This window comes from Artemia sp. Qi Xiang Cuo, chromosome 1 (genome assembly GCF_049724085.1).
Source record: "Artemia sp. Qi Xiang Cuo chromosome 1, ASM4972408v1, whole genome shotgun sequence".
In the NCBI taxonomy this organism is placed as follows: Eukaryota; Metazoa; Arthropoda; class Branchiopoda; order Anostraca; family Artemiidae; genus Artemia; species Artemia sp. Qi Xiang Cuo.
In genome coordinates this window covers 11,325,265-11,338,454 of record NC_142794.1, presented here as the reverse complement: position 1 = coordinate 11,338,454, position 13,190 = coordinate 11,325,265, and the positions used below count along the sequence as shown (strand labels likewise).

The window sequence follows — 13,190 nt, the reverse complement described above, 5'->3', positions numbered from 1 at the left end:
TTACTACTAAGAGGTAGACCTACAAAAGTTTTTAAACATGACCAACATTACTGCTGACAAGGCTCCCCTCACAGCAAAGCTACTGTGCTCTCCACACCACATAGCATGCATAAATTTCTTGGCCTTCTTTTAACTTCCAAATATATTGTGCTGATATTTTGAACATAGATATAATAAATAATAGTACTGATAACATTGAATGTTTTAGTTGCTTTGAAATGAATTTTTATTCCTGAACCAGGCTGTCTGATAATGTATTTCTTTAGTAAACTTGGAAATGTTGAATTTATCAATTACTCATTAAATGTTTTCCTGTCTTTTTTTCTGTTATTATTCATCCATGTGAGATAGGAAAATATCTAGCAGGTTTTTTCTTCTTTTTTTTACTTTTATGATCTGATAAAAATTCTGTTAATTTTAGGGAATGATGGAAGCAGCCTGGAACAGGCAAGGAAGTGACCAGCATACAGATTTAACAGGACCTGGAACCCCACTTTTCTGTGGTATGTAAAAAATTATCTGCCATCCAGTATCAAGTTTCAATTCTAAATAAGTGTAATTGCAGATGACAGAAGAATTTAAATTCTTTTAGAAAAAGTGGTTTTACTTACATTTTAAAATTAAAAGTAATCTTTGAAAAAATACTTTTTGACTATGATTTTTTCTCAAAATTTTGTAATTATAACACCTTACCATTAAATCTTGACAAACAAACTTCTAGAAGCACTGACCAATAAGTTTCTTGGTGGCCCCTTCCCAACGCCTACACAAAGATTATTTGTTTCAATTTCTTTTTCATAATGGCTGATCCCAAACTTGTACCACTATAGGACAATTTAATTTTACTAATGCCAAAATGACTTATTGGTTTGATAAAAATATTTCTCTTTCTAAGATTTTTTTTTTATTATTATTATATTAGATTGAAACCTCTGGAATAAGGCACTGATTGTTTTAATCTGATGATGTAATATTTATATAGATCACTTCATTTTTTAAGTCTTATTACTCCTTTTCGAAACTGCTGTCCAAGTTCCTTAATATTAGGGGGGAGGGGGAGGGGACCCAGCACCAGAAATCGTGGATATCTGTCACACAGACTAAATGTCCCATTACTGTTATTTACTATTCTGGATTTTCTGAACAACGTATGGTGGCTTGCTTTTCTCACATATGAACGTATTTGTAATTCTCTCAGACTAGTGTATTTCAAGGACGCACTGGAAGCAGTTTTTTTTTAAATCCTTGTATTCTTTTCTCAACAAACTTGAGCTTCAGAGTAAACAGAGCTTTTCCATGCAGTACTTAGTTTGGTACAAGTATTTCCTGCAAAAGCAACGTGTGTAGTAATTTAGTGCTCAAACTTTTTGTCAGAGTTTCTTAAAGATTCTTAAATTCTGCAATTTCCTCTGGCACATCAGAACCAACATTCAATAGCTATCCCAGTGATATGTTGACATTGTTGGGCATAACTTTCATCTTTTGGGCACTGAATGACAACCTAACTCATGCAGCTTTGTTTGAGAGTTCTTGCCATTGTAAGTTTTCCCCCAGATGACAAAAGAGCGCAATGTTATCAGCCAAATCGTCATCAAAAGCAGTACATCTCTCATTCAACTGAATACTTGCAACAAAGAGTTATTCATTATATAAAGTGACAATACCACCTATAATCTTGCCTAGAAGGCATAGTGTCTTAATATTATCAATAGCAATTACCTATGGGGAGAACCAAAAGCCTTTAAGAAGCCAATAAACGCTATTCATATTTTTGTTTGTCATTTGTATGAGGGTATGTGGTGAAGGTAACGATTTAAGGTATATTTCGTTTCTTTGAGTCTTATTAATGTTGATCTACTTATGATCAGGCTTCACACCTGTACACAAGTAAGAAAGTGCCTCTTTTTGTCTTTATTTTTTGAATATGTTCATGAAGTGTTTTTCAGCTCATGGACAAAATTTGAACTTTACTGAAAACATACAAATGAATGTGCATTGTCAGTGTAATATACATATATTGATATATAGTAATCAAAATGTTAAAATTATGTGATTTATTATAGTTATAAAAGTAAAAACATATATCTTTTTTTCAGTAAAGTACAAATTTTGTTCTGGCCTTGGGAAGGCATAGGGGTTTTGCGCCCAACTTATGTTAATTTTGCTCGTTTTGAGTTTGACTCGGTTATTTATTTTAATTTCTGTTCATTTTGGGTTTCATTTATTTATCGATGCTGATTTGTGGTAGTTTCGAGCTTGGTAGATTATTTTATTTTTGATCATTTTTTGTTTAATGGAGTTCTTTGCTTTTCTTTGAAAAACTTATTTTGTTGACAAAGTTTTTTAATTAATTTTTGTTCATATTATTGGCGTAGTCTTTTCAGGGAACAATAAAGTAATATTTTAAATCTTTCGTTTTATAAGACTTTATGGTTTGGCCTGCTATTTGTATGCTGGAGAAAATTTTCAACAATTTTTAACAACATACACCATTTTAAAAATCTGGACACAAATAGTACTGTTTAACTTAGTTTCATACCTCCTCTAGTTGATCTGAAATGGAAAACTTGTTACCATTCGCAAAAAATCTGTTTACTTTCTTTGATAGCTTTGTTACACTTACACTATTTTGATTTGGTTAAATTTTAAGAGCAGAAGTAGCCTCGAAAGTTTGAACATAATACCCTCAGTCCTTCTCGGGATACTGCTGAGATGCCTTATTGGGAATTAGCATTATCACAGTGTATTTTGATTTAATCTTAAGGCAACGTTTAGTTTTTAAACATAATGGGCAAATGAGAGGGTGGGAGTGGAAGGGGGATTAGTTGCCCTCCAACCACTTTCGACTATTAGAAAGATCATCTGCCCTTTCTATTTTCGATCGAATGAACCCTTTTCGAAGTTCCCACGACAACTCCTTCGATACGAAGTGCCCTGGTCTAAACAACAACAACAACAAAAAATATCACTAATCACTTTCGACTATTAAAAAGGGCACTAGCCCTTTGCTATTCAAATCGAATGAGCCCTTTTCTGAAGTTTTTACGACAACGTCTTCTATAAAACCTTATATGCCCCCTGGGCATAACTTGAAGCCCTTGTCCTGAGGGCTGTGGCGGAGTATCCTCCTCAAAAACATATTTTCTGTCTGTAAATCAACTAAGATGAACAAAATGGCCCTCTCAAAATTTTTATTGGATTTGTTTGGAGGAATGATGGGCGTTGGGGGGGGGGCTAGTTGCCCTCCAATCACTTTCAACTATGAAAAAGGGCACTAGCACGTTGAATTTCCAATCGAATGAGCCTTTATTGAAGTTTCTACGACAATGCCTTCTATAAAAACATTTTATGCCCCCTGGGCATAACTTAAAACCCTTGCCCTGAGGGGTGTGGGGGAGTGTCCTCCTCAAAAACATATTTTATATCTGGAAATCAACTACGCTGAACAAAATGGCTATCTCAAAATTTTGATTGGATGTGTTTGGGGGAATGATGGACGTGGGGGGGATAGTTGCCCTCCAATCACTTTCGACTATTAAAAAGGGCACTAGCCCTTTGAATTTCCAAGCAAATGAGCCCCTTTTGAATTTTCTATGACAACACCTTCTATAAAAACCTTATATACCCCAGGATATAACTTAAAACCCTTGCCCTGAGGGTTGTTGGGGAGTGTCCTCCTCAAAAACGTATTTTCTATCTGGAAATCAACTACGTTGAACAAAATGGCTATCTAAAAATTTGATTGGATGTATTTGGGGGAATGATGAGGACGGTAACTAACCCTCCTTTCACGCCCACCTTTTCATAGGCAGCGCGCGAGCGCTGCCTAAGTAAAGAACGATGTGGGCACAATGTGTTGTTTTTTGGTTTTTTTTTCTGCATACCCGGGCACTTCGTATCGAAGGAGTCGTCGTAGAAACTTCAAAAAGGGCTCACTCGATTGGAAATAGGAGTGGCTAGTGCTCTTTTGAATAGTAGAAAGCTATTGGAGGGCAACTAGCCCCCCCACCCACGCCCATCATTCCCCCAAATACATCCAATCAAAATTTTGAGATAGCCGATTTGTTCAGCGTAGTTGATTTATAGATAGATAATACGTTTTTGAGGAGGACACTCCCCAACAACCCTGAGGGCAAGGGTTTTAAGTTATGCCTAGGGGGCATAAAATGTTTTTATAGAAGGCATTGTCGTAGAAACTTCAATAAAGGCTCATTCGATTGGAAATTCAAAGGGCTAGTGCCCGTTTTAATAGTCAAAAGTGATTGGAGGGCAACTACCCTACCCAAAAGTTATGCCCTGGGGGCATATAAGGTTTTTATAGAAGGCTTTGTCGTAGAAACTTCAAAACAGGCTCATTCGATTGGAAATTCAAAGGGCTAGTTCCATTCTTAATAGTCGAAGTGATTGGAGGGGAACTAGCCCCTCCCCCACGCCCATCATTCTCCCAAACACATCCAATAAAAATTTTGAGATGGCCATTTTGTTCAGCGTAGTTGATTTCCACATAGATAATACGTTTTTGAGGAGGACACTCCCTAACAACCCTGAGGGCAAGGGTTTTAAGATATGCCCAGGGGGCATAAAATGTTTTTATAGAAGGCCTTGTCGTAAAAACTTCAATAAAGGCCCATTCGATTGGAAATTCAAAGGGCTATTGCCCTTTTTAATAGTCAAAAGTGATTGGAGGGCAACTACCCCCCCAAGGTCATCCTTTACCCCAATACAGCCAATCAACATTTTGAGATATCCTTTTTGTTCAGCTTAGTTGTTATCAAGATAGACAACATGTTTTTCAGGAGGACACTCCCCCGCAACCCTCGGGGCAAGGGTTTTAAGTTATGCCCTGGGGGCATATAAGGTTTTTTATAGAACGTGTCGTCATAGAAACTTCAAAAAAGGCTCTTTAGAGTGGAAATTTAAAGGGCTAGTGCCCTTTTTAATAATTGAAAGGGATTGGAGGGTATCTAACCCCCCTTTCATGCCCGCATTTTCATAGGCAGCGCGCTAGCGCTGCCTAAGTAAAGAACGATGTGGGCACAATGTGTTGTTTTTTGGGTTTTTTTTCTCCATACCTGGGTACTTCGTATCGAAGGAGTCGTCGTAGAAACTTGGAAAAGGGCTCACTCGATTGGAAATTGGAGTGGCTAGTGCCCTTTTGAATAGTAGAAAGCTGTTGGAGGGCAACTAGCCCCCCCTCCCACGCCCAACATTCCCCCAAATACATCCAATCAAAATTTTGAGATATCCATTTTGTTCAGTTTAGTTCATTTCCAGATAGAAAATATGTTTTGAGGAGGACACGCCCCCACAGCCCTCAAGGCAAGGGTTTTAAGTTATGCCCAAGGGGCATATAAGGTCTTTATAGAAGGCGTTGTCGTGGAAATTTCAAAAAAGGCTCATTCAATTGGAGATTCAAAGGGCTTGTGCCCTTTTTAATAGTCAAAAGTTATTGGAGGGCAAATAGCCCCCCCACGCCCATGATTCCCCCAAACACATCCAATCAAAATTTTGATATAGCCATTTTGTTCAGCGTAATTGATTTCCAGATAGAAAATATCTTTTTGAGAAGGACACTCCCCAACAATCCTCGGAGCAAGGGTTTTAAGTTATGCCCTGGGGGCATATAAGGTTTTTATAGAAGGCATTGTCGTAGAAACTTCAAGAAAGGCTCATTCATTTGGAAATTTAATGGACTTGTGCCCTTTTTAATAGTCAAACTGATGGGGCGGGTAACTACCCCCCCCCCCTAATGCCCATCATTCCCCCAAACACATCCAATCAAAATTTTGAGATAGCCATTTTGTTCAGCGTAGTTGATTTCCAGATAGAGAATATGTTTTTGAGGAGGACACTCCCCCACAACCCTCGGGGCAAGGGTTTTAAGTTATGGCCTGAGGGCATATAAGGTTTTTATAGAAGGCGTTGTCATAGAAACTTCAAAAAAGGCTCCTTTGATTGGAAATTCAAAGGGCTAGTGCCCTTTTTAATAGTTTAAAGTGATTGGACGGTAACTAGCCCCCCTTTCACGGCCACCTTTTCATAGGCAGCGTGCTAGCGCTGCCTAAGCAAAAAACGATGTGGGGACAATATGTTGTTTTTTGGGGTTTTTTTCTCCATACCCGGGCACTTCGTATCGAAGGAGTCGTCGTAGAAACTTCGAAAAGGGCTCACTCGATTGGAAATAGGAGTGGCTAGTGCTCTTTTGAATAGTAGAAAGCTATTGGAGGGCAACTAGCCCCCCCCTCCCCCGCCCAACATTCCCCCAAATACATCCAATCAAAATTTTGAGATAGCCATTTTGTTCAGCTTAGTTCATTTCCAGATAGAAAATATGTTTTTGAGGAGGACACTCCCCCACAACCCTCACGGCAAGGGTTTTAAGTTATGCCCTTGGGCCATATAAGGTTTTTATAGAAGGCGTTGTCGTAGAAACTTCAAAAAAGGCTCATTCGATTGAAAATTCAAAGGGCTAGTGCCCTTTTTAATAGTCGAAAGGGATTGGACGGCAACTAGCCCCTCCCCACGCCCATCATTCCCCCAAACAAAACCAATCAAAATTTTAAGATAGCCAGTTTGTTCAGCGTAGTTGATTTCCAGATGTGTTTGGGGGACTGATGGGTGTGGGAGGGGGGGGGCTAGTTGCCGTCCAATCACTTTCGACTATTAAAAAGGGCACTAGCCCGTTGAATTTCCAATCGAATAAGCTTTTTTTGAAGTTTTTACGACAACGCCTTCTATAAAAACATTATATGCCCCATGGGCATAACTTAAAACCCTTGCCCTGAGGGTTGTGGGGGCGTGTCCTCCCCAAAAACATATTTTCTATCTGGAAATCAACTACGCTGAACAAAATGGCTGTCTCAAAATTTTGATTGGATGTATTTGGGAGAATTATGGGCACGGGAGGGGGCTAGTTGCCCTCCAATAGCTTTCTACTATTCAAAAGGGCACTAGCCACTCCAATTTCCAATCGAGTGAGCCCTTTTTGAAGTTTCTACGACGACTCCTTTGATACGAAGTGCCCGGGTATGGAGAAAAAACCAAAAAACAACACATGGTGCCCACATCGTTCTTTACTAGCTGCCTATGAAAGGTGGCGTGAAGGAGGTTAGTTACCGTCCAATCTTTCAATTATTAAAAGGGCATAGCCCTTGAATTTCCAATCAAATGAGCCTTTTTGAAGTTTCTATGACAACGCCTCTAAAAACCTTATGCCCCAGGCCATACTTAAAACCTTGCCGGGGTTGGGGGAGTGTCCTCCTCAAAACATATTTTTATCTTGAAAACAACTACGCTGAACAAAATGGCTATCTCAAATTTTGATTGGATGTGTTTGGAATGATGGGCGTGGGGGGGAGGGTAGTTGCCCTCCAATCACTTTTGACTATTAAAAAGGGCACTAGCTCTTTGAATTTCCAATCGAATGAGCCTTTCTTGAAGTTTCTACGACAATGCCTTCTATAAAAACCTTATAAGCCCCCAGGGCGTAACCTAAAACCCTTGTCGCGTGGGTTTTGGGGCAGTGTACTTCTCAATAACATATTTTCTATCTGAAAATCAACTACGTTGAACAAAATGGCTATCTCAAAATTTTGATTGGATGTGTTTGGGGGAATGATGGGCGTGGGGGGGGGGCTAGTTGCCCTCCAATGACTTTGACTATTAAAAAGGGCACTAGCCCTTTTGAATTTTCAATCGAATGAGCCTTTTTTGAAGTTTTTGCGACAGAGCCTTCTATTAAAACCTTATATGCCCCCAGGGCATAACTTAAAACCCTTACCCCGAGGGTTGTGGGGGAGTGTCCTCCTCAAAAAGATATTTTCTATCTGGAAATCAACTACGCTGAACAAAATGGCTATCTCAAAATTTTGATTGGATGTGTTTTAGGGAATGATGGACGTGGGGGGGGGCTAGTTGCCCCCCCACTGTCGACTATTAAAAAGGGCCCTAGCCCTTTGAATTTCCTATCGAATGAGCCTTTTTTGAATTTTCTACGACAACGCCTTCTATAAAAACCTTATATGTCCCCAGGGCATAACTTAAAACCCTTGCCCCGAGGTTTGTGGGGGAGTCTCCTCCTCAAAAAGATATTTTCTATCTGGAAATCAACAACGATGAACAAAATGGCTATCTCAAACTTTTGATTGGATGTGTTTTGGGGAATGATTGGCGTGGAGGGGGCTAGTTGCCCTCCAATCGCTTTTGACTATTAAAAACGGCACTAGCCACTCCAATTTGCAATCGAATGAGTCCTTTTCGAACTTTCTACGACAAATCCTTCGATACGAAGTGCCCGGGTATGGAGAAAAAAAACAAAAAAAAACAACACATTGTGCCCAGATCGTTCTTTACTTAGGCAGCGCTAGCACGCTGCCTATGATGAAATAAGTATGGAGGTGTTGTCCAAGCACTTAAGCCTAAAATAGGGCAATTCATGTTTTAGGACACAGCAGATTATATCTTCTGCTATGTTTTTAAGGCCATGCCTTCTGTCTGAAATGGTTGGGAAAACCAACAGCAAAATTGCACAAGGTAGACACATCAGAGACTTGGCAAGTATGGTAGTCGTAGACGAAATGCACCTGTTTGCTGAGTTTAGCAGAAGTTGTCCTAGAAGCAAGTTCTAGTATATAGTTTCGGTAGAAGAGATTTAAATTTGGAAAAAGTGTCTGGGCAATTTCTTGCTTGAATTGTAAATTGTGGTATCATATTCCTTTAAATTGCTATTCTTTTCACCATTACATTTTTTTTTGTCAGGCTGAGAAATTTGTTTATTTTCCTACCAGAAACTGGTAAGCAACTTACTATTGGAATCAGTCAAGACCCTGATGATTGTACTGATAATCAATACTGAAAATATCCAGTCACAAGAAAATGATGGAACTACGGTTAGTTTTAAAACTATGCAAGTGAACATTTTCAAGACCTTGATATTAGGAATAGTACGTTGCTTTGTTTCTTTGGATAACTTGAGATAACAGTTTTGCTGCCCCCCTTATATATGACCTAACACAATCTTCGTTATTTTGATGTTTTAGACTGTAGCAACCAGTTGTAACGCTAGTCTGTTTGGGATGAATAAACGTGCCAGCTCCAGGGAAAGTATCTGAGTATTGTTTCATAGTTTTATTAATTTAATAAAGTTTCTTTTACAGCTGGTCAAGTTTTCAAGAACAATCCCTTCCTCTCCCCCCCCCCCCAACGGTAATTAAATGCTGTAGTTTGTGCCAAATACAGTTAAAAAGAAAGAAACCAGATGTAAAAAGGCAATGTAAACTCTGAAGTGATACAATTGCTCACTGCCCACTGATCACTCGCTATCAAAGTGTTACCTGTATATCAGCTGAATTTACACTAACTGTCACTACCCGATTTGAAATTTATAACTTATTCCTTTAATCAATTTGTTCTTTATTACATTTACTATAAGATATTGTTCGGAAATCGAACATTACATCTTGTTTTATTTGCTAGCTTAGATATCTTTTTACATCCCCCTCCCCTTGTGCTGATTTGAAGGTTTTGGCTACATGTATGCTTTAGACCACCTTCAAGGGCGAGAAAATTCCAATGCATGTAAATTTATCTGAACTAAAGGAAAATTCAAGTTGCAGCTAAAGTCGGTTTTCTTCTGTTTGTCAAAAAAAAAGTATACACGCGTTCTTTAGCTTCTTCTTTTTATCCATAATGCATATATGGCTCCTTTCTGGGAAAATCTTTATTTTTGTTTATATTACTTTAATCTATTAAAAAAAGTCATCTCTTAGGTCCTTCCCTTGGACTTCCGTCTCATTACACAAGGTCTGGTCCTGCATCAACGCCTACACCTGGATTCACCACACCCACTGGAGGGTCACATTTTGCACCAGGGCCACCTTCGTATAGTAGTTCACCAGTTCCACAAGGGCCAGGCACTCCAGGCGCAAGTATGACAAATTATTTTCCCTCTCCTGGTTTCCCTCGACAGGGAGCGATGGGAGGTATTTACCTTTATTTAATTCTTTTTATCTACTTTTATTATTTTAAGGTCTTTTATTGTTATTTTTCTGTTTTTATTGTTGTTGGATTATTTTATTTCGTCGGTTTTTTTGTTAACTTTTATTCTAGTAGCTTCTCCTTTTCTATATAATGTGTGTCCGAAATTAGTTAATTTCTTGATTTCCGTTTTTCTTGAAATTGAGAGTTTGAGTCGGAGCATAAGACAAACTTAATGTTTCAGGAAGCCAATTTGTGGGTTTTTTTTTATCATGTTTTCCATTATTGCACTGCACACGGTTGTTCTTTTATGGGGTATGGTCTTTTTTCTGATGGCTCTAATCGGAAAAATGAGTTCTTTTGAGTGCTTAATTGGCTATCAAGTTCTTCTTCAGCAAGTATGCAATTATTTTAATATAAAGCAAAATAGAGAGAGGTAGCAGATTCAAAATTAGCCATTAAACACTTCTCCTCGATCTTGCCATAACATGCTATCCTTGGCAGAATAAGAAATTAGAAAGTAATCAGGATAATAAAAACCTCCATTGGAGGATTTTAGACCATGACAAGTCGTTGGGATATATTACATTTTTCATCTCTGACATTTTCATCCTCTTCATGCAAAGTTTGATGTTTCGTGGCACGAAATGGCAGAAAATGTCATTTTGTCATTTTGCTGAACAGCTTTTTTGAGTCTTCGTGTTAAGGTTAAAAGACAAATGAAACTAAGAGAGGAAAGAAAATAACAAAATGAAAAATAAAATAAAAAAGGTAAAAAAACGAGGATTTTGTCAGCCAGTGGTGAAACATGAAGAAGAAGAAATAAGCAAATATTTCGACAAGGACCTCCGCCGAGTCGTCCTCAGTACTAAACAAAAAAAAAAGAGAGGAAAAAAAAAACAACGAAGATCGAACCTTTCGAAGTTTTCCTCGCAACAACAGAACAAAAAGAATGAATGTATCTTAGAATGTATTTAAGGTTAAAAGAAACTACTCTATGACGTTAATCAATAATCATCCTTTTAATGCACTGTTCTTTTTCTACAAGATTCTTCTTTTACAAGATTCAAAAGTGAACAAAGGGTAACAAGCCCTTTCATCTTTTCAAAATTTTGAGATAGCCATTATGTTCAAAATAGTCCAAAGGCCAAATGACTATTCTTCCTGGGTTGAAATCCCCCCCAGCTCCAGAGGTAAGCATTGTAAGTTATGCAAGTAGCTTATTGCTACTTTGATACTTTGTTTACTTTGATACTTTAATTTACTGATTTAAGAGACTTTTATTAAAGAACTTTTTAAAAAGTGTAAGAGGTCGGCTATAAGATACAAAATTTTCGTCACCTAATCATTAGGAACAGCTCTCCACGTCTTATACAAATTATCTTTTCCGATGTTTCTACGTACTTCCGGTCTAAACCCTTGATAGGTATTTCATATATTGTCAGTTAAAATATTGTCAATATTTTAACTAAATTTGAATAAAAAAAATTTGAATAAAAACTAAAATTTACAGTCCCCTTTTTATGTAACAAAGGAGATTTTATTTCAGTAAAGACACAATTTGTTGCCATTTTGTGCCGCAAAGCTGCAATTTTGGTCCAAATTTAGCCAAATTCTGTTGAAATAAAATGCTCATAAAACCAATTCGTGTAGAAATTTCTGATAAGTAAAGGTTTTTCTTATTTTTGTATTTAGTTGTCTAAAATCACGGTTTTTAGGTACGGACAGACCGAAGATGGCAGACAGTGTTTCTATTTTATATCCTGGCTACTTAAAAAAAAACTATCAAGAACTTGATACAAATTTATCAAGTAAAAAAAAAAAAAAAAAGAAGCAACATAAAAAGTCATGTCGCTCGTAAAGTTTTAGAAGACATAGTAATATATTTTTATTTAGAATACAAAAATTCAGACAAAACTTGAACATATTTGAAGATAGAAAATTAACCCGTGTCTTCATTGTGGTTTTCTCAGGCCAGGTCTGCCTGGGGTATTGCTACCCCAGGTTTCGTTATGCATTATTTCTGTTAGCGATTCGTTGTGGTTTTCGCCGTCGCTTGTCTTCAAACCGGAAATTTCGCCGTGCATAATTTTCGTTGCGATTTCCTTTGTGATTCATTGTGAAGCTCGTTATCGCATATCTTCTAACCGCATCACCCATGGAAAAAAAAGGAAGTTGCTCTTTAATTGCATTATGAATATGACCGGATTCATATGAAAAATGTTATTCTAAAATTAAGGATATAAGCGGCTTTTTCCGAAGTCTCGACAAAACTAGAATGTTTTTTTCAGGTCAGAAAATGTTCATGTGCCAATTTTCAGAAACAAATTATCAAGTTGTTTTCGAGAAAAAATACATACGTTAATATATACGGTATACAATTACTGCTTGCATAACGAGAACTGACAAGTCGCTACAGCTTTTCGCATTAATTTCCTGCAAAATTTACTTTTCTTGATTTGGGTTTTGGACCATCTTTAGCACTCCTAGGGAACAGTTGAAGTCAAACTAAAAATACTTTTAATTTTTTGCCATAAAGGCAAAAATTACTGAATTCATCACGCATGATTTCACTCATATCGAGCCATTGCACAAAATCTGTTATATTAAAAAAAGGATTCTTTTAACCCTGTTTTTTTTTTAGTTTTCTAATGATCAAGGTATCTCTACTGTTTTATCGGTATTGATATGGTAACTGTAGCCACTGCTGCTCCTACTACTAACAGCTTATTGGCGCCAACCCACTTTCTATTTGACCCAAAAAGAATAGCTAAAAAGTACAACCTTTTAAAATATATCATCCGTAAAACGGCCTAGCCATCCTACATTTCTTTTTTTAAGTAATGCTGGAAAATCCGGTGCCGCCTTCATAGAAATATCTCTTTCCCCATGAAAACATCTCGATAGAAAGATTCTCCCACGTAGTACAAAGTAGGACAAATAGGACTACAAAGTAGGACCGCAGCACATTTCTGTACACTACGTAAAAGACTGCTTCATATGCTTCGATCTTTTGCTATCTGGTTGTTATAAAATAATTTTGTGAAAACTTATCGTAAGTCATGCACATAAAGAGACTATCCCCCTCCATCCCTCACATGCAGATTTTACTGCACGTCTGCTGAAAAATTCTACAGGATATTGAAACGCTGGTGATACTTGGTGATAGGCCGCTCAAGCCGCTTGACTATTTGTTGGACTATTGGGCTATAGGA

The 13,190-nt window shown here is 37.6% G+C and overlaps 1 protein-coding gene across 4 annotated transcripts in view; it reads left to right on the top strand.

The window, feature by feature from the left end:
* Nucleotides 1-424: 424 nt before the first annotated feature.
* Nucleotides 425-13,190, top strand: part of LOC148956004 (LIM domain-binding protein 1-like) — a 58,094-nt gene continuing 45,328 nt past the window's right edge. For 3 of the 4 annotated variants that reach the window (XR_016142142.1, XR_016142141.1, XM_089093556.1), the window contains exons 1-2: nt 425-503; nt 9,768-9,980. Coding sequence is in view for 2 of the 4 variants with exons in the window: in XM_089093556.1 (XP_088949682.1) it covers nt 425-503; nt 9,768-9,980 (292 nt within the window). In the remaining 2 variants the exon portion in view is untranslated. The remainder of the gene's footprint in view (nt 504-9,767; nt 9,981-13,190) is intronic. The other variant, XM_089093570.1, reaches the window with a different exon arrangement.